This window comes from Ochotona princeps, chromosome 14 (assembly GCF_030435755.1).
Source record: "Ochotona princeps isolate mOchPri1 chromosome 14, mOchPri1.hap1, whole genome shotgun sequence".
Lineage (NCBI taxonomy): Eukaryota > Metazoa > Chordata > Mammalia > Lagomorpha > Ochotonidae > Ochotona > Ochotona princeps.
The window spans coordinates 1978554-1999303 of NC_080845.1; the positions used below are offsets into that span (position 1 = coordinate 1978554).

A 20750-nucleotide genomic window follows, 5' to 3' on the forward strand; every position below is an offset into this window, starting at 1 on the left:
ATGGCTTACCTGCTTGGGTCCTTGCCACCCATGTCAGAGACCTACACTGAGTTCCAGGCTCCTGACTTGGGGCCTGTCCCAACCCAGGCTGCTGTGGGCAAACAGGAAGTGGACTAGTGAGCTCAAGGTCTCCCTGTCTCAGCCTTTCAAATAAAATGAAAACAAGTACTTTTAAAACTTTGTAACAACTTGGTATTAGCAATTTGTTTTGTTATAAAAAATTTGAAATCCTGCAGATTTTTCCTGACACGTGCTCCATTTGAACTTTTTTATAAAGGTTTATTTTTTTATTCAAAGGCATATTTACATCGAGAAGGAGGGACAGAAAGAAAGATGTTCCATTTGCTGGCTCACTCCCCTAATGGCCGCAATGGCTGGAGCTCAGCCAATCCAAAGCCAGGAGCCAGGAGCTTCTTCTGGGTCTCCCACACAGGTGCAGGATCCCAAGGCTTTGGGTTGTACTCGACTATTTCCCAGGTCATAAGCAGGGAGCTGGATGGGAAGCGGGGCTGCTGGGATTAGAACCGGCGCCCATATGGAATCCAGCACATGCGAGGCGAGGATTTAATCACTAGGCCACCATGCCAGGTTCTGAGTTTTTTTTCTTAACTGCTTCACTATTTTAAAGATTTATTTCTTTTGGGAGTTAGTGGAGTGTTTCAACAGGCTAATTTACCGGCAAGTGCCATCATCCTATATGGGACCTGGTTCATGTTCCAGCTGCTCCACTTCCCATCCAGCTCCCTGCTTGTGGCCTGGGAAAGCAACCGCGGACGGTCCAAAACCTTGCTATCTTTTTTTTTTTAAAGATTTATTCACTTCCATTACAAAGTCAGATATACACAGAGGAGGAGAGACAGAGAGGAAGATCTTCCATCTGATGATTCACTCCCCAAGTGAGTGCAACGGCCGGTGCTGCGCCGATCCGAAGCTGGGAGCCAGGAACCTCTTCCAGGTCTCCCACGCGGGTGCAGGGTCCCAAAGCCTTGGGCCGTCCTCGACTGCTTTCCCAGACCACAAGCAGGGAGCTGGATGGGAAGTGGGGCTGCCGGGACTAGAACCGGCGCCATATGGGATCCCGGCGGGTTCAAGGCGAGGACTTTAGCCGCTAGGCCACGCTGCCTGGCCCCAAAGCCTTGCTATCTTGCACCTGCGTGGGAGACCCAGAAGAAGCTCCTGGCTTCTAGTTTTGGATTGGCTCAGCTCTGGCCATTGCAGCCATTTGTGGAGTGAACCAGCAAATGAAAGATCTTCGTCTTTTCTTCTCATAAATTTTCCCACAAAAATAAATAAATATTTTTTAACAGAGAGAGGAGTGATGGATCCATGTAAATTCTTTGGAAACGAAATAAACTGCGTTGGGAAACAGCAACGCTACTGAAAAGAACTGCTCAAGAATGTTGAAGCGTGAGAGTAAGTGACTAATGGATCAAGGAAGAAATCTAAGCAGAAGTGAAGTGAAAGTCAGATTACAAGAGAACTGAGTGAAAGTAGGCTGAACCCTGTGAGCCGGCCCGGAGGAGAGCGAGGCGCGAGGCAGCAGGCAGCATGCTGCGCAAATGCTATTGGCTCCGGGAGGCAGGAGGAGGAAACAGAGATGAAAAGACAAGGAAGTAGCTAAGCAGACAACTCTCCATGCCAGGAAAAAAAGAGCAAGCTCAGAGAAACGAGAGGGCAGGCGAGAGCCACTTCAGCTCCCAGCACCAGCTCTCCGCTGAGGCGTACCCTGGGAGGGAGGTTCCAGCCCCCGCCTGGGAGACCTCACCAGTGTCCCGCTCCCAGCCCCCGCCCATGTGGGCATTTGGGGGTGGGCCAATGCACAGGAACGGGCTCCCCTGCCTCAACCCTGTTATGCTCAAACATACACAAAAAAATTAAAATCTATCCACTTTCATTGGAAAGGCAGATCAGATTTAGAGAGAAAGATCTTCCACCTGCTGGTTCACCCTCAAGTGGCTGCAATGGCCAGAGCTGAACTGTTCTGAAGCCAGGAGCCAGGGGCTTCTTCCAGCACTCCCGTGTCTGCACCTGCCAGGTCCTGGTTGGTTTTTGTTTCTTCGTTTGGTTGTTTATTTTGACAAGGTTTAAATTTTTTTTTTTTTTAAAGATTTTATTTTTACTGAAAAGCCGGATATACAGAGAGGAGGAGAGACAGAGAGGAAGATCTTCCATCCGATGTTTCACTCCCCAAGTGAGCCGCAACGGGCCGGTACGCGCCAAACCGATGCCAGGAACCAGAAACCTCTTCCAGGTCTCCCACGCGGGTGCAGGGTCCCAAAGCTTTGGGCCGTCCTCTCCTGCTTTCCCAGGCCACAAGCAGGGAGCCGGATGGGAAATGGAGCTGCCGGGATTAGAACCGGCGCCCATATGGGATCCCGGGGCTTTCAAGGCGAGGACTTTAGCCGCTAGACCACGCCGCCGGGCCCGACAAGGTTTAAATTTAATAAGATATCAACAACACAAGGCAAAACCATTATTTCATTAAAATAATGAATAATTTTAGCTGTTGAAACTGTACCAGGAGCAGGCACTTTTGCTCTAAACATTGCCATTTAAGACCCCTGTTTTCCACCTTGAAGTACCAGTGTTCAATTCCTGGCTCCGGCTCTTTTTTTTTCTTAGAATCTTTACATAGTTGATTAGGGCACAAAGGGTCAAGGGCTACAGGAACATGGGTAAGACCATTGTTTCCACATTTTCTCTGTGTGTATCTGGGGTAAGGAGGGAAATAAAGGGAGAAGCCCCACCCGACCTCCCACCCCATCCCAGGGTCCCCAACGTGGGGTATGCTCTGAGGGTCTTGCTCAAGTGGTTCGAGAGTTCAACGGTTTTGAATTGCTGCCAATCTCACCATTCCAAGCACGGTGAAATCTCTCCAGAATCCACTGGCTGACATAGTCCACCTTAGAGTCTCCGTTTGCGCAGATCCTCACTGCCAACCGGTGGCTGGGGCAGATGATCGGTATGCTCTGTCCACCATCTTGTGTTGTGGCCCCAGTGTCCTCTGCAGGCTCTGATGGGCTGCCATGTCCTCCATGTGCACCTGGCTGTGCTGTCCACTGCTCTGTCTGAGCCTCTGAGGAGGACCAGCTTTAACACATGTACTCCACGGTCAGACCATGCAACCTGCAATTCTCTCCATGATCGGGATTCTTTTTTTGTTTTTTAAGATTTATTTATTTTTATTACAAAGTCAGATATACAGAGAGGAGGAGAGATGGAGAGGATGATCTTCCATCTAATGATTCACTCCCAAAGTGACCACAATGGCTGGTGCTGTGCCAATCCAAAGCCGGGAACCAGGAACCTCTTCTGGGTCTCCCACGTGGGTGCAGGAAACCAAGGCTTTGGGCCGTTCCTTGACTGCTTTCCCAGGCCACAAGCAGGGAGCTGGATGGGAAGTGGAGCTGCCGGGATTAGAACCAGCGCCCATCTGGGATCCCGGGGCGCGTTCAAGGCGAGAACTTTAGCCGCTAGGCCACGCCGCCGGGCCCATGACTGGGGTTCGAGATCATCAGTTCCGTTGCATGGATCCCCAAAGAAATAGGTCTAAAGTGATCCCAGATCTGTTTCTTGTGTGTGAATGCCATTACAGGGTCCAACACAGTTGGCCACCCCAATCAGCTTATGCACATGCTGGTAGTTGCATTTGCTGGGTAATTTCTGTTCCCAGCCCTGTCTTCCACTGGGACCAATGGGCATTGCAGTCCAGCCTGATTCTGCCCAGCACACACTTGGCCCTCTCGCAAACCAGTGGGAGTTGCAGCCTAGTCCTAATAACCCCCACCAGCCCTGCCCCCTATCCTGGTTCCCGTGCTTGCCATTAGATACAGCAGCCTTTTCCTGTCGGTCCCACATCCCATTCAGCTCTTATACATGTCAATGGTCACTGAAGTCTAGTTCAACCCAGCCCTACTTTGCAGCCCACACACATGCTGGAAGGTGCTGTTCTGTCTCGCCACCCCTGCCCGTCCTGGTTTTCATGCTGTCCAGTGGGAGTGGTAGCCCAAGAGGGAGGTGCTCACTTTTTCCCTACTGGGCCACTCCCACTCCCAGATCATGCTCTCTGCAGGTGGTTCTGCAGTTTAACTTGACAGAATTAGGCCCTAGTGCCAGCCTCTGCCAGCTGATGCTGTGGCAAAGCCCAACCAACCCTCACCCATTCTGATTTTGCTTGCACCAGTTAGAACAGTCAACCTAGCCTGGCTTTTCCCTGATCTAGCTCACATGAGGCCTACATGTGTTGTAGCCCTGCCTGGTCTGGTCTGCCCCCATCCCAACTCATGCTTTCCAGTGGGAGTGGTGATCAGGCAGGCAGGCTTTTCTGCCTCCCCCACTGGTTCTCACGTGTGCTGGTTGGGTGCTGCGGCCAGTTTGGCATGGCCCCCCCTTGTCTCGGCATTTGCCAGTGAGTGCTGTAGCTTGGCCCGGTCCATCTTCAACTCCAGCTCCTGCTGGTGGGGGTTACAGCCTAGCCCAGCCCAGCCGGCACCACCCTAGCCGTAATGTGCCCCAGTATGTGTTGCGACCAAACCTGGCCCGACCCACACTCTGTTCTGGTGCTCAGATTTGCCAGCGGGCGATGTGAACTGGCCCTTCCTGGTCTGCTCCCGATGTATGTCAGATGTATGCTGGTGGGTATCTTTCTGGCCTGGTCTGGGTTGCTCCCTTTCATGGTTCTTGCGTTCACCTGCAGGGACTGTGTCCTGCCAGAGGATTTGAACAGGCTCCTCTATCAGAACCTCTCCTAATGCTAGATCTTGCGCGTACTGGTAGGTACACGGGCCAGTACTACTCAGTCCACCTCCTGTCCTTGCAGAAACAGTAGCCTTTCCTGACTGGCCTTCACCCCATTCCGGTTCTTATTGTTGGATGTTTCAGCCCAACCAAGGCTCGTCCATACCCAGACACAGCTCACACATGGCTCAGTAAGGACAGAGACCTAACTTGGTCTGTTCTACATTTACCCTGGTTCTCCAGAGCACTAGATGGTGCTGGAATCTAGCCCGGCTCAGTGCACCCAGCCCCAGTCCACAATGTGCCAAGGGACACTGCAGCCATATCCAGACCAGAATGCAACCCCCAATCAGGACCCCGCACTCACCAGTAGGAACCCCAACCCAACCAGGGTGTTCTCTTAGCTCCCCAACCAGGCCTGTTCCCAGCCATAAATCACGCACGTGCCAGTGGTTGTTCTGACTCAGCTTGGCATAGCCCCTCACCTGCATTGGCCTTTGCCTTCGTTGCTGTGTCTGGCATTCCTGGCTCATGCAAACCAGCCAGTATAAGAGCCTAGCTCAGCATGACCTATGCTCCATCCTGGTTTCTGTTCTTGCTTGTGAACTAAGGTTTGCTTGGCCCTGCCCAGTCCGCCCCCTTGCATAACCAACCCACATGTTTGCCAGCCATTGGAGCTACTATGCCCAGCTTGCCCGACCCCCAGGCTTGGACCATGTGATCATCAGTGAGAGTTGTGACCACTAGGGGAGTTTTCCAAGTTCCCCCAGTTGACCCATTCACAGACTCAGATCTCATACATGCCAGTGGGTGTCAGGCCAGTGCCTGGCATAGTCTGCCCTTCCATTTGGCCTTGTATGAGCTGCAGCCTGGTCCACCCCACACCATTTTAGGATGCACATTAGGGTGCTGTTGCCTTGACCTGTCTAGACTGTTGTTGGTTCCTTTGCCCATGAGTGATGGCAAGTTCCATGGTCACATATAGCTCAGCCCATCATTACCCCAACTCTTGGGCTAATCAGCGGAACTTGCATTTCCACAGGGTTTGACTCACACATCCCCCACAGAATCTATCCTTGGACCTGGTTCTCTCACGTGCTGGTTAGGGTCATGACCCTGCCTAATGTGACCCATCCTGTTTCAACACTCTGTCAGGTACTAGTACCTACCCTGCCAGACAGGCCCCCAGCCACAGCTTTCGTGTGGACTGGCATGTGGCATTCAGAGATGCTCTACCCTAACGGCCCGCCTCAGGAGTCCCATGTGGGCTGGTGAATCAGTCTGGCCCAAATACATCTTACGGACTCTCCCCTCCAAACCACCAGGTCTCAGTCCCCACGCATGTCAGCAAGTTTTGTGACCCCATCGCTGGGAGTCACACAGGATTCATCCCTCACCTACACTCCTATTGGCCTTGTCCATGGATGTCTCTAGGCAGCAATTACATACCCTAAAAACCCCAGAGCTCGTAGCCAGGCAGCCAGTAGGCAGAACCTGGCACCCAGTGGGCGTACTGGCCGCCCAACAGCCTAGGACTCACTCACCATGTGGCAATGGTGTCCATGGGTCGAATCCCAAGCATGGGTCTGGCCTGGCTTGGGTCACCCCCCACAGCAACCACGCTGCAGGGGGCTCCCTTCGCCCCAGCCCCACGGATGAACCCTTGGTTGGTTTTTATTTTTCAGATTTTGAGATTTGCACCTCTTCATGCAGACCAACAGGAGAAGGACTTCCTGTGACAGAGTTCTGGGTCCATCCTCCCCTCAGCTGCTCCCCCAACCTTGCAGGACTGGCAAGCGCTTACTTCTGAACTGAGTTCTGCATTGGAGCTCCTTGCGGTCCACTGAGGTTTAAGCAGCCAGTGTGCCCCTAGAGCCCTCTCCCAGGGTCAGGCCTTGCCTGTGGAGCAGTGTGTACATGTGCATGTATGCATGTTTGTATGTATGCATGCGTGCTCATGCTTGTAGTGTGTGTGAGCATGTGAACAAGGGCTGGGTAAACCTAAGCCCCTAACATGCATGTTCCCAACCAGGAAGCTTTCCCTTGGGGCCTGACCCAATCCCACCACCAAGGGGAGCCAAGCCAGTGACTTTCAGGTCCCAATGTGACTCACCCCCAAATGCCCGCAACAACCAGGGCCAGGTCAGCCAAAACCAGGAGGCCCAGTCTCCATCTATGTCTCCTACATGGGTGGCTGGGACCCAAGCACTCAAGCCAGCACTGCTGCGCCCAGAGGAGTCCAGGCCCTCTGATCTGGGGTGCAGACATTCCCAGAGGTGTCTTAAGCTTGGTCCGTTAGCACTAGCAACACACAGACCCCCAGGTCACACCAGCACTCCAGAGGCAGGCGGTGGGGACCAGAAGGCCAAGGAAGGTTTTGAGGAAAAAGAGCCAGATAAGAAAGGAAGAAAGAAACAAAGAGAGAGAGAGAGGAAAGAAGGAAGGAAGGATGGAAGGAAGGAAGGAAGGAAGGTAGGTCTGAGAAAGAGCCAGTGGGGGAGGGAGGAAGAAGTGACAGCTGGAGGGATTTCAGTTTCGGTTTTTCTGAAGGTGACAAGCACGCAAGTGACTGCGAGGGAGACGGTGCGTTAGATTGAAAGGTCGTCTGCTCTAATGAGCTGCCCTTGAACATTATGGATTTGTCCCTGGTCAGCAATTTCTGTCAAGTTCGGGGCAGCTGGAGGTCAAAGGCGCCAGCAGAAACACAAACCTGAGCGGGCCCTCGCTGGGAACAGGCTGGGCCGCACGCTGCTGTGTGGCAGGCTGAAGTTTAAGTAATTAACGAGGGTAGCAATCTCTCCCGGGACAGCTGGTCCCCTAAGTGGTTATTCTGCCACTGGCTCTCATTTCTCTGTGGTTCAGAAATAGATGGAGCAAGGATGAGAGCCTGACCCTCCCTGCTGGCACCCACTGGGATGGCAAAGAACATCCAAAGAACAGACCTCCTGTCTGCAACAATGAGACCTGGAAGTGGCACCTGCTGTGAACCCTCAAGGCGCTCAGTGGGGCGGGGGACCACTAGCAACTCAGCGAGGAGCAGACACAGGCCATCTCAGCTCACCAGCCACAGGGCTGAGGGCAGACTCCCCTTCCCAGCCTTAAAAAGGAGAGTGAATTTGCAGCTTCCAGGAGCCACACCCATAGCCAATACAGACTGGATTCCGTGAGGCGGTCCAAGTGAACAGTGGCTGCGGATACATAATGGGGGCCACGTGGACCCCAGAGCAGGGTGGGTGTCCGGACCTCCCACGGGCCCCCCACTCCCTCCCGGGCAGGCCCACCTCTGGGCTCCAGGAAGTGGGAGTTAGAACAGACCAAGGGACATTGAGGACAGACCAGAGAGCTTCCCTGTGCTGGCTGACCGCTCAAACGCCCACAGCCGGACCAGACAGGCTAAAACTCCACCAGGTCTCCCTCAAGGGTGGCAGGACACATGTTCCCTCCCCCGTTTCGATAGTTTCATTTGGAGCAGAAAAATATTTAATATTGATGAAGTCCAGTTTATCTATTTTTCTGTAATGGACACAATTTAATCCTTTCATATAAATATCATCATGTTATTTATTTGAAAGGTAGAGACAGAGAAAGACAAGAGGCAGACAGATGCCTTTAGGGTGCTGGTTCACTCCCTACAGGCCGGCCAGACTGAAGCCAGGAGCCCAGGACTCAATTAGCAAGAAGCTGGAAATGAGAATACAGCCCAGACTTGAACCATGACGCTCTGATATGATCTAACAGCTGTGCCAAATGCCTCCCCCACACCCTGTGAATGGCATCTTAATGTGGCACCAAAAATATGGAACTCCAGCAATTCTGAGCGGCCCACTTTAGATGGCCTCTCTCAGGCAGGAGTACAGAGTAGGTAACCATTTCATTTCCCACATCGGCTCTGTCGATGATCAGATGGTGGGGTGATGGCCGAGTTCCACGAGGAAATATTCCAAGTGAGAACAGTACCGCGGTTGATTAGCAAGGTCTGCTGTGGCCCTCCACTCCTCTCCCTCTGGGGTCCGGGGCAGGTCCCCTGCACCTGTGGCTGGTGTGGACACCGAAGCCGAGGGAGGCAGACCGTGGCTGCCAGGACAAAATGAGGACAGGCACCTGCAGGGTGCTTTTGGTGATGGTTTTGATCTGTGAGACTTCTCCAACAGCTAGTCTGGCCTGGTGCTCCCTTTTGGCCAGTGTGTGGCCCTGCCTGGCTGCGCCCTGACCACTCTGGAGAACTGAGAGCCGGCTGCCTTGGGCGCCATCAGGCTGCATCCTGGGTCCCCACGGTGGCTCCATGGGGAGGTGTGTCCCCTGCACCTGCCATGGCAGCCTGGTTTTGGAATGCCTCAGCCCCAGGAGAATGTCGTGCCGGAGGCGGCCATGTCGGACGCAGGGAGACAAAGACCCCAGGCCATCCCCCATCTCTCTCTCACACACACACACACACGTGTGCATACACACACATGCACACACAGGCGCGGCCGCGTACGCACACCCCAGGATGCAAATGATAACCGCCGAGCCATCACTTGTGAAGCTTGACGGAAAATAATGAGAAACACTAAATCTTTTATAAGGTCAACACTTGCCTTAGCCGAGCAGCTGTCAAACAAGAAAAGAATTTAGCGCCCGAGCCACGAAACTTCCATCGGCTCATTAAGCCCAACAGGGCCCGGGCCTGGCGTGGCGACGGAGGCGCGGGCCCTTCCGTTTTGTGTCAGTAATTTGTGGCGGAGGAGGCAGCAGCAGCAGCCGGCGCCAGTGGGGCCTGGGGGCTGGCTGGGGAATCGTTAGCGCGCCAGGAGCGGCCTGGCTTCTAATTGGAAGCATTGGGCATTATCAACGGAGGATTTGCCTCAGTTCCCTGACAGCTACCGGGCCCAAAATGATCGCCCACTTGTCAGTGTAAAAGACCATTAAAAACAAACCGTTTTGATTTAATTGGAGGCGGTGCACTGTGGGGCCAGGTGAGGAGGCCCGCAGCCGCTCACCCGGCTGCCGTCCGCTCCCTCCCCACCCCCACCCCAGAGTGAGGGGGCCAGGGGGGTCGGAGCCTGTGTGTTTTTCCAGACTTAGAGCTTTTCAAAAAACTGTCTGCGCGAGGAGTGAATGGGAGCCTGCGGACTTCGCAGCCGCGCTCAGGCGATCTGTCTTCAATGGGGTTGTCAGCCGAGCGGGGAGGAGCTCAGCTGCCAGGAGAGGCTGGCGGAGGGCCCCTCCTCCCCTTTGCAGGGCTCCCATCGCCGGCGGCCTTCTGCTGGGCTCTGTCCTTCCGGGAGAGGGTCCTGAGGCACCCGACTGGAGGGGTTCTGCCTGGCGGTGGTGGCATATTCCAGAGGGTGGTCTCCCAGTGCAGCCTGTTAGAACATAGGCCATAGAGGGCCATGGGCGGGACTTCTTGTCTTTGATGCCCACATGACAGCAAAGGAGTGGGTGGAGGAGGTGGGTTGCTGCAGGTGCCCAGGCTGCTGACCCTGGCGCATGTCACAGTGCCGACTTGGCCAGCACCAGCCACTTGGTTAATACACACACACACACACACACACACCCAGGGGCAAGTGTTCCTGACACACCAGCATCTCCCAGTGTGACAGTGAGAGCCCAGGTGTCCGATGCCAGGGGCTGCCTGCCGTGCGGGTTGATTCTGAGGGTTGCACGCGAACGTGCACAGTGGGCACTTGATAAATATTAATCGATACTTGCCAGATCTCACGGAGGCCTGTGTATTTTGTATATTAATCTCACTCTCGCTCCCAAAGTGGGGCTCTCATTTGCTGCTTGCTGCTTCTCTGACAAGGCAACACATGTAGGCCCATGCAGCGCTGGAGGAGAGTGCTCGGGGGACACACGCAGCTGTCCATCCCTTCACACACCTCCCTGAGTGCAGCCAGAGGAAGGCTTGGGCTGCAAGGAGACCCCAGGGCCCTGGTGATCAGCAGGCTGCCCAGCGTCAAGTGTGGCTGCTCTGCTTACATGATGGGGATTCCCTAATTACTTTCTCTGGAAATTTACCTGCCAGTACTTTTTTGGGCAGGAAGCAGCAGAGCTATCCAGGCCACAGAGCTCCTCTGCGCTCAGTCTTTGATCTGGTGCTCCACTGCAAATCACATGCTTTGCTGTGCTGCTCACGCGGTGCCTGCTGGTGGGGGCCGTGGGACGACGCCGGTGTGCTAGCCAGGGAGGCTGAAGCATGCCAGCTTGGGTCCTCAGCCCATGGGGGCTGGGCCCTCAACAGCAGACTCAAGGGCTGCTGCTCTGTCATGGCAGTGACAGGTGGAAAGGATTCCTTCTAGCACCCTTTAACCAGGGACAACCTCTATGTGGGCGAGGTGGACTGTGTCTGGAACCACGGGGATATTCATGCCGTATCCTGGATGATATACAATTGTCTTGGGGGTAGCTCACTATTCCTCAGTGATTTTTATAGAGATTTATTTATTTAAAAAGAACTACAGAGCGACAGAGTGATCTTCCATCTGCTGCTTCACTCTCCAGTTGGTCACACCCGCCAGGGCTGGGCCAGAAAGAAACCAGGAGCTTATTCAGGGTCTCCATGTGGGTGACTGGGGCCCAAGGATTTGAGTCCTGTTTTGCTGATTCCCCCCATGCCATTAGCAGCGAGCTGGTTCAGAAGTGAAGCAGCCTAGACTTGAATCTGGCACCCATTTGGAATGCTGGCATCTCAAGAAGTGGATTAATCCACATGCCACAATGCCAGCCCCTCCTTAACAGTGTTGGCTGGAAGAGCAGACAGAAGACAGATGGATGGGTGAGTGAATGGATAGCTGGATGGATGGATGAATGGGTGGATGGATGGATGGATGGATGGATGGATGGGTGAGTGAATGCATAGGTGGATGGATGAATGGGTGGATGGATAGGTGGGTGGATGGATGGATGGATGGATGGATGGGTAGATGGATGGGTGGATGGATGGATGGATGGCTGGATGGGTGGATGGATGGGTGGATGGATGGATGGATGGATGGATGGATAGGTGGATGGATGGGTGGATGGATGGATGGATGGATGGATGGATGGATGGATGGATAGGTGGATGGATAGGTGGGTGGATGGGTGGATGGATGGATGGATGGGTGGATGGATGGGTGGATGGATGGATGGGTGGATGGATGGGTGGATGGATAGGTGGGTGGATGGATGGATGGATGGATGGATGGATAGGTGGGTGGATAGGTGGGTGGATGGGTGGATGGATGGATGGATGGGTGGATGGATGGGTGGATGGATGGATGGATGGATGGATGGATAGGTGGATGGATGGGTGGATGGATGGATGGATGGATGGATGGATGGATGGATGGATAGGTGGGTGGATGGGTGGATGGGTGGATGGATGGATGGATGGATGGATGGATGGGTGGATGAATGGATGGATGGATGGATGGATGGATAGATAGGTGGGTGGATGGGTGGATGGGTGGATGGATGGATGGATGGATGGATGGATGGGTGGATGGGTGGATGGGTGGATGGATGGATGGATAGATAGGTGGGTGGATGGGTGGATGGATGGAAGGATGGATGAACAATGAGATGGGTGTGTATGGAAAGATGGAGGGATGGCTGGATGGGTAGTTGGGTAGATGAGTGGATGTGTGGAAGGAGATGTGGGTGTGAATGTGTGGGTAGATAAGCAGAGGGATCGGGAGCTTGATGAAGCAAGACCCCCCCCCCCAGGAATGCTTAAGAGCCTCCTTCTGTGCCTTGCTCAGCTTATCCTCCAAGTGGGAGGAGAGTCATATTTTCTTCAAGATTCAGACCATGTCTCCTTTCCAAGGGATCTGAAGGTGCCCACGGACTGCCCCTGAGGTGAAACAAGCTCCCAGAGGTGTGTAAAGCAGAGGCTGTTGGGGCAGCCGGGGGAGGCCCTGAGGCCCTGGCACTGGTGCCTGCAGGCACGGTGGGCACTGGTGTCTGAGGGCACGGTGGAAACTGGGGCAAGGTGGCTGCACTGAGCATGTGCAGCCTTTTCCTGACACTGCCCTCTGGGATGAAATCCCCACCAAGCTTCTCCTGCTGAAGGAGTCACGTGCTGTGCTGTGCTGTGCTGCTGTGCTGCTGTGCTGCTGTGCTGTGCTGTGCTGTGCTGCTGTGCTGTGCTGTGCTGTGCTGCTGTGCTGCTGTGCTGTGCTGTGCTGTGCTGTGCTGTGCTGTGCTGTGCTGCTGTGCTGTGCTGTGCTGTGCTGCTGTGCTGCTGTGCTGTGCTGCTGTGCTGCTGTGCTGCTGTGCTGTGCTGTGCTGTGTTGTGCTGTGCTGTGCTGCTGTGCTGTGCTGTGCTGTGCTGTGCTGCTGTGCTGCTGTGCTGTGCTGTGCTGCTGTGCTGTGCTGTGCTGTGCTGTGCTGCTGTGCTGCTGTGCTGTGCTGTGCTGTGCTGCTGTGCTGTGCTGCTGTGCTGTGCTGCTGTGCTGCTGTGCTGCTGTGCTGTGCTGTGCTGTGCTGCTGTGCTGTGCTGCTGTGGGTAAAGCTGCCACCTGTGCACTGGCACCCCAAATGGGCATCCTGGCTTGAGCCCTGGCTGATCCACCTCCAATCCAGCTTCCTGCTAATGTGTCAGGGAAAGCAGTGATGAATGGCTCAGGTCTTTAGGCCTCTGCACCCATGTGAGAGACCCAGGGGAAGCTCCAGGCTCCTGGCTTCGGCCCTGCCTGTGGCAGCCATTTGGGAGGTGAACTAGCAGATGGAAGATCTCTCTCTCTCTACCTCTTCTTCTCCTTCTCTCTATTTGTCTGTCTTTCAGACAAATAATTAACTCTTGAAAAGAGAAAAATCCCAGGACCTGTGCTGGCTCTGTTCATTACGCCAGGAACAGTGCATGGCCGTGGGGCCCCAGGTCAGAGGTCGGCCTGGTCGCACAGGGGGGATGTCTCCTCACCTACACACAGGGGCCCCCAGAGGCCCTGCCTTGAGTAACTTCACTCTGGGAGGCTCAATTCAGCCCCCCGGAGACCATGTCTGCCCCCTCCCACTGCACCTTTTCGTGGTACTTCTGGCTCCGGAGTCCTCAAATAGTCACAACTCCCAGAACTGGACTGGTTGGAAGTCAGGAGCTTGGAACTTCTTCTGGGTCCCCCGTGTGGGTGCAGGGGTCCCAGCACTCGGGCCGCCCTCCACCGTTTTTCACAGGAGTATTAACAGGAAAGTGGATGGGAAGTAGAGCAGCCAGGACTGGTACCTTACAGGGTGCTGAGGTAGCAACAAGTTTTATCCCTCTGGGCCACAGTGCTGGCCTCACACCGTGTCTTCTGACAGGCTCCAGTGTGCAAGTGCATGTACCCATCTTGGTAAATAAGCACTTCTATCCTTTAAGATACAGTGAGAAGGAGAGAGGGGGAGAGAGAGAGAGAGAGAGAGAAGCAGCAGCAGCAGCAGAGGAGGAGGAAGAAGAGAAAGGGAGAGAAACAGAGAGAACAGAAGCGGAAGGGAGAGGGAGAGAGAGGAAGAGAAAAAGGAGAGAGGGAGAAAGAGGAAGAGAGGGAAGGAGGGAGAGAGGCCCTTTATTTGCCTGCAGCACCTGGGGTTGGACTAGGGTGAAGCCAGGAGCCCCAAACTCCACCCAAGCCTGCCACGTGGGCGGCTGGGACCCAGGTGTGCGTGGGCCATCTGCAGGTGCATTAGTAGGGAGCTGGATCAGAAATGGAGCAGCTGGGACTCTGATGGGCATGCTGATGCCTCACGCAGCATCACTCGTCACCCTGCCACGCCCACCCCTACACACGAACTTCTAACATGACTGCACAGGAGTGGGGCTGACACTGACCCAGGCACCCAGGTTTGTTGGTACCCCACTCCTGCTGGATCAGAACCCCAGCAGGGCATCTGGAGTCTGTGTGGTAAACCCTCCTCAGAGAGCCCCAGGCAGAGCAGGTGTGCAGGCTTCATCCCACAGACACACTGACGCTCAGGGACTGGCCCCAGCCTAACGCTGCAGTGTGCAGTGTCCTTCTGGGGTCCTAGGGTCGGGCAGGGTTAGGGCACTGGCCCTCCCTTTGCTGTCTTTCCCCTTGGTCCACTCTGGACACCCCAGATGTCTCTGCTGCTGTGGGAACTTGGCCTGCGCTGCCCCGATCTCGCTCCTCCCCAGCCCCAGACCTGCAGCTCGGGCCACTCACACTGCAGACATTTGAGTGTCAATGTCATGCCAGGCGGGCGCTTGCAACTCCTGCCTGTCTGAGGTGCCAGGTGATGGCAGACCAATTGGGCGCCTGCTTTCATCCCTGGGGCAGCTGCCCGGCATGCTGATGGGTTCAGGGACTGGGTAGCGACAGTGTTTAGGCAGGAAGTGTGAGTGGCATCAGGGCCCCTGACTCATCCCTCCCTTCACTGCGCTCCCGTGTGTATGACACATCCTGTCCTTGCACTCAGCGCCCTGCACGGACGGCGACACAGCATGATGGCTGTTCTGGTGAGACAGGGGACAGGATTCTTCAAATATAACAATGGGGCAGAGGCCCCAGGAGGGGCACTGAGTCGGCAGCTGTCACTCCTGGGACTGGAGACTGACGGGTCGGATGCACTTTGGCAGACACGGTCTTCTTTCTTTCTTTCTTTCTCTCTTTCTCTCTCTCTCTCTCTCTCTCTTTCTCTCTCTCTCCCTCCCACCCTTCCTTCCTTCCTTCCTCTCTTTCTTTCTTTGTAGCTGAGCAAGCCCCCCCTGGCAAAGTGGAGGCCTCAGGGGTGGACTGACTCGGAGCCCTCTGCAGGGTTTAGCTGAGAGTTAACTTCCCAACCAACTATGATTTGTAAGAGAGCTTAAAGGCGGGGAAGAAAATCCTTTTCTTAGATTCAGCAGCTTTCGCTAATCAGTGGCATCTCTGGGTGTCGCCGCTTGGCTGCTTGCTGATGGATTTTTTCCCTCCTCCATCTCTTGTTCCTGTTGAGGGAACCAAGGGGCCCAGGAGACCCAAGGCAGGGTTAGTCTACCACAAAGACAGGGCTCTGATCCAGCCCCGTCCAGAGCACAGGAGCTTGTAAATCAAACCGTTAGCTTAATAGCTTGGGCCATTATTCTAAAGCAGTGGGGCTGAAACCCAAAGCCAGATGAAAATATCGGCAATTTGTTCATACTTTAGTGACTGAACGACTATGTAATGTCAGCAGGGCCGGGCGCGGCGAGCACTTCGGCAGGTGGAGTGTGTGCTGGCGGAGGGGCAAGGGGAGACTGGTGCCAGCACCGTGCCCTCCCGAAACAGACCCTGGCGAAGAGCCCTTTCCAGGCCTGGCCCCCCGCTGCCAGGGGCAAATTCAACAAGGGCAAGCAGGCCCAGGCCAGCCATGTGGGAGCATTTCCTGAGCCATCAGCAAGAGTGTGGCTTGCAGGGGTGCTGGACACTGGGGAAAACATGGGAAGAAGTGCCCGGAGTAGCCATTCCTTACAAACAGGGGAACTGGCATTGCATGCGTCAAGTCAAGCCCACCACCTGGGAGGCTGTTACCCCACATGGGCACCGGTGCGAGTCCTGGCTGCTCTGCTTCCGCCCAGCTCCCTGCTAAGTGTACCTGGGAAAGCAGCAGAGGAGGATTCAGGCAGGTCCTTGTACCCATGTGGGAGGCACACAGGAAGTTCCAGGTTTCTGGCTCTAGACTGGCTCAGCCCCATGTGGTGAGTGAACCAGCAGGTGGAAGATCTCTCTTTTTTAAATTCTGCCTTTCAAATAAATAAATTTACAGAAAGAGAAAAAAACCTATTTTTTTTCAAACTAGCCCTACTTGTGCTATAAAATTTCCATATGCAAATGGGATAATTCAAGTCACACAGGAAGGAGCACCAGACAATGGACCTTTGCCCCAGCTCTGGGGATGCCGGGCTCCTTCCCCCCCTCCTTCTAGAGGCAGATGCCCAGAGAGACGGACATGTGCTCTGTCCAGACGGGGGGGGGGGGCGCCGCCTTGGGCCTTTCACTTGTTGAATCCCTCCAGGTGGCAGCGAGTTTGCTGGAAGCTGAGGTGCCAGGGGCTGCAAGGGCCTTTGCCATCTGCACCCCTGACACCCCAGCCGTGTCTTCCACAGGACAGTCCATCCTTTCGCCAGCACTGGGGAGCCCTCACCCCTCTGTCTGCTTGCCATGGTTTACACTTGGGGGACCAGAGCTGGTGTGGTGCACACTGGGCTGCTGTTGGGACCGTACAGTCTTGCCTCCGCATGTGGGGATGGCTGGGAAGGCTGCCCGGTGCCTGCTGGACAGAGCGCCGGCATCCACAAAAGGCCGGTGAGCGGCATGGGCCCGCCCAGGGTTGTACAGCACTTAGGGTTAATGCTAGCCTAAGGCTGCCGCCTGGGCTGACTTCTGGCCATGCATGCGGGGGCGGAGTCAACCCAAAGCTCCCTGCCCCATACCTCTGCAGCTACGCACCCATCTGTGCAGCCGTCTGTCCACCCATCTCCTCATGCCACGCTCGTGGCACAGCAGCAACAGGAATCGAGGCTGTCTTGTCCCACCATGGCACTGCACACAGGGCCTGGCTCAGGGCAGGGAGATGTGAGCCAGCAGAGGAAGGCTCCCTGCACCCTCACCCAAAGGGACTTCACACATGTGCCCAGGGCAGGGCACTCCGACAAAGGCCTAAGCGTTCACTTTGGGTCGAGCACTGGCTGCTTCGCATCTGATCCTGCTCCCTGCTCATGCACCTTGGAGAGTAGTGGAAAGTGGCCCAAGTGCACCTGGGGCCCTGCAGCCCCTGTGGGCCCTGCACCCCTGTGGGAGACCCGGAAGAAGCTCCAGGCTTCCACCTGACGCAGCAGCTCCGGCTGAAGCCACTTGGGGAATGAGCCAGCAGATGGAAGATCTCTGTCTCTTCCTCTCTATGTAATTCTGCCTTTCCAATAAAGTAGAAATAAACCGTCTTGGGAAAAAAAATGAGCTTTATCCTTTACCTTTCCACAAGGAAACAGGCTGGAGAGCTGGGCCATGCCCACCTGCCTCAAGGCCCTGGTCGCTCTGCCCCGCTCCCTCCGGGCTGGCCTCCAGGGACAACCTCTGGTTGCACACACATCACTGGGCACCCTGCCTGCCCGGCCGAGGCCCCAGCGGAGCTCTGCCCTCAGCCCTGTGGGGGGCTGGGCTGGGGTCCCAGAGGCCTCTCTCTTGGGGCAGCCCTCTGTGAGCAGCAGAAACGGTGCCCCTGCCTGCCGCGCTTCCGTGTGAAAGGTGTTTAATTATTCCTGACAGAGTTCAGCGTCGACATCTGTTCCCGAGCGGGCAGAGTCCATTTACGTTATCCATCACCCTGACAGCTCCAACTTTTTTGGAAGCCTTTCCTCCCTCCATAACGGCCCGCGGCTCAGCAGCCACAGGGGCGTCAACAAAGACCCTTGCCCCCGGGGTGAGGGTGGGGGACGAAGGCTTTATGCATCGCCTGGGGTGGGGCCTGCCTGCTGTCTGCTGGACCTGAGCAGTCCAGCCCCTGTGGGTGCTGGTAGCCTCTCCCATGGCTCCAGGCTGTGCCACAGGGGCTTCTGACGCCCTGCGCTGGGCTAGACACCTGCTGGGCTCTGGGAACCCATAGCAGAGGAGGGTAGGTGAAACAAGCGATTCAGTTCATTGATGAATTGTGGAATTGCTGAGTGCCTTGCAAGGGAGGGAAGGGCTCCTGAGGTGGTGCAGAGGGAGAGCCTGCACTTGGGCAGCACCCCGACTGCGGAGCCTCAGCTTGCCCACCTGCAGAATGGGAGCACCTGTGATTGGCACTGCTTTGCGACACCGACATCTAAAGCTGCAGCACTGCGGGCCGGGAAGGGCGGGGCCCGGGAACAAGCCCCGCTCTGAGTGCCCCCAGCTCCCCACCCAGAGCTCGTGGCCTCTGGCTGAAAACGGTCTCTCACAGCACCCTGACAGCAACCTCGGGAGCACTGCCAAGGCCTCTACAGCAGGAGTGCATGGGTGTCAGCCCGGACCCTGCCTGCAGACGCACCTCGCTTTCAGGCCCTGCCCTTTGAGCGGCGCAGGGGGCGAGGCAGTGACGAAGGGACATGTCCCTCCCTGCTCTCACCTGTACAGCAGGGACAAGGACATTTTGAGGATTAAATGCAGCTGTGCGTGCAAGGGGGCTATGCATGAAGCCCGACGGGGAGCAGACATGACCTTGTGCGCTGCAGACGGCCAACGACAGTATCTTAGAGCAATCTAGAGACCGCAAGTGTCCCTGGCAATCCCACTCCAGTTCTCTCTCGGAGGTAGACACCCCTTGGCTTATTCCTGCCCTGAGCTGCAGCCTTGAGTCGGGTACCTGGGGGGACCCAGACCCCTGAGATGTGCACTCCCGACACAGCAGTGTCCCTGTTCCCTGGGGAGGGGACAGGACGGCTCCCTTTAACCTGCCCAGGTAAGACCACCTGTGACCACCTGTGCCAGAAGCCTCGGACTTTCAGTGGGAGAGGAGGGCACCGAGTAACTGAGTAAGGCTGGGCAGTGCAGGTGTGCGGCACAGCACACCAGGGCATCCTTTACCCCACAGCCACAAGTCTCTGCCCCATGCAACATCCCTTGGAAGCCTGTACCCCCAGGGCCCACGAGGAGGAGCACCAGGGAAGTGACCCCTTCCACCTGCCCTTTCCCGCCAGAGCCTGGTCGTGTTGTTAGCTTTATCCACATGCGAGCCTGGGTGGCAGGCGCAGCTGGCGGGCAGCAGGTCCCTTGCGCTGACACGGACCGGTGGGGCCCCCCTTGGCCAGGACATGGGAGGCCGCCTCAAGCGGGGGCCAGGGTCGGGGCCTCTCTAGCGCAGAATGTTGGAGGGTGTTAAGGTCAGGGTGGCACCAGCCCCTTCATTGTCTGAATCACAGTTTGATGTAACCTGGCGGGTGGTCAGACCACAGCCGCAGGCAACCCTGCCTGAAGTGGGCAGCTGCCTTCCCCCGCCCGCCTGCTAGCACCTGTGGCCTCCTCTTACATGAAAAGCCCCTTCTGTCCCAGGCCAGCCCTGCTTCCCACCCTCAAGCCGAAAGCCCCACCTCCCATGTTCCACCCTCTCATGAACTTCTTCCCCATCGGGGTACTCCAGGGCTGCATGGCCCCCTTAGCTGGGCTCTGCCGCTGGAGCCCGGCACGTCCCCTTGGACAAATCCAGGTCAAGCACAGCCCCAGAGTCGCCACCCCAAGACAGCGCTGGGCTTGCTTTGCCTTCCCAAGAGCCCAGCACAGGAAGCAGTGCACCTGCACCCCCACTGCTGGAGCGAGGTGTGGCTCCCACAGCATCCTCAGTAGGCAGGTGCACGGGACAGCCCAAGGCTGGGCAACTTCATGTGCGGTGGTCCTCCCGCGCCCAAGGCCTGGTGGCCGCCACTCCCCTCTTCTGGGACCTTGCAGTTATGAGCTGATAGAGCCTGTGGGGAGTGACGACTGACCCTACTTGTGTGGACTGTTCTGCCACTTCAAGGCCTGGGCACCGACCTTCTGGAAGTGAGGCATGTGCCAGAGGGCGTTGAACTTCACGGGCGGCTTGTACTTCCTCAGCTGACTGCTCCGGGTCTCGTACAGCTTCCCCAGGGTCACCTGCAGGCCAGTAGCGGGCAGTCACCTGGGTAGGCCCTTGACCTGGAGGGCAAGGAGTTGGGGTCCTCCACGTGGCAGCCGGCAGGGTTATGCGCCCTGCCATGGCCTTTCTCGGAGCCCTGCTCCTGGGGGGTGCTCAGAGGACCCCTGAGGGGTGCTCAGAGGCAGGGCTCTGTCTGGGGTTATCCCAAGCACACCACTATTTCTGAGCTGGCCTTAACAGAGGCAGGGCTAGCATGGAGCCCTTGGGGTTTTGAGGGACCCCGTGGTGTTGGGAGACATGAATAGTCTGGTGGCGGAGGGGCAGTGGGTGTCACCATGGCCTCCTGTCTGCAAGAGGAGAAGCCCCCTTGGGGGAGGGGCCGGACTCCAAGCACCAAGGGAGCCCTGCTGTCCCTCGTCCCACGGAAACTGATCATCTCGGTGCTGTGGCTCCTGGGCTGTGCTGGGGACTGGGCCGTGGCCCTAAGATCCGTGGGATGGAACTCAATGCCAAATACATTAGCAGATGGC

The 20750-nt window shown here is 56.1% G+C and overlaps 1 protein-coding gene across 1 annotated transcript in view; it reads right to left on the minus strand.

Moving 5' to 3' along the window:
* Positions 1–20750, minus strand: part of CFAP77 (cilia and flagella associated protein 77) — a 117969-nt gene that overhangs the window by 5412 nt on the left and 91807 nt on the right. Inside the window, exon 5 of the mRNA XM_004593674.2 lies at positions 20136–20237. Within this exon, the coding sequence (XP_004593731.2) occupies positions 20136–20237 (102 nt within the window). The remainder of the gene's footprint in view (positions 1–20135; positions 20238–20750) is intronic.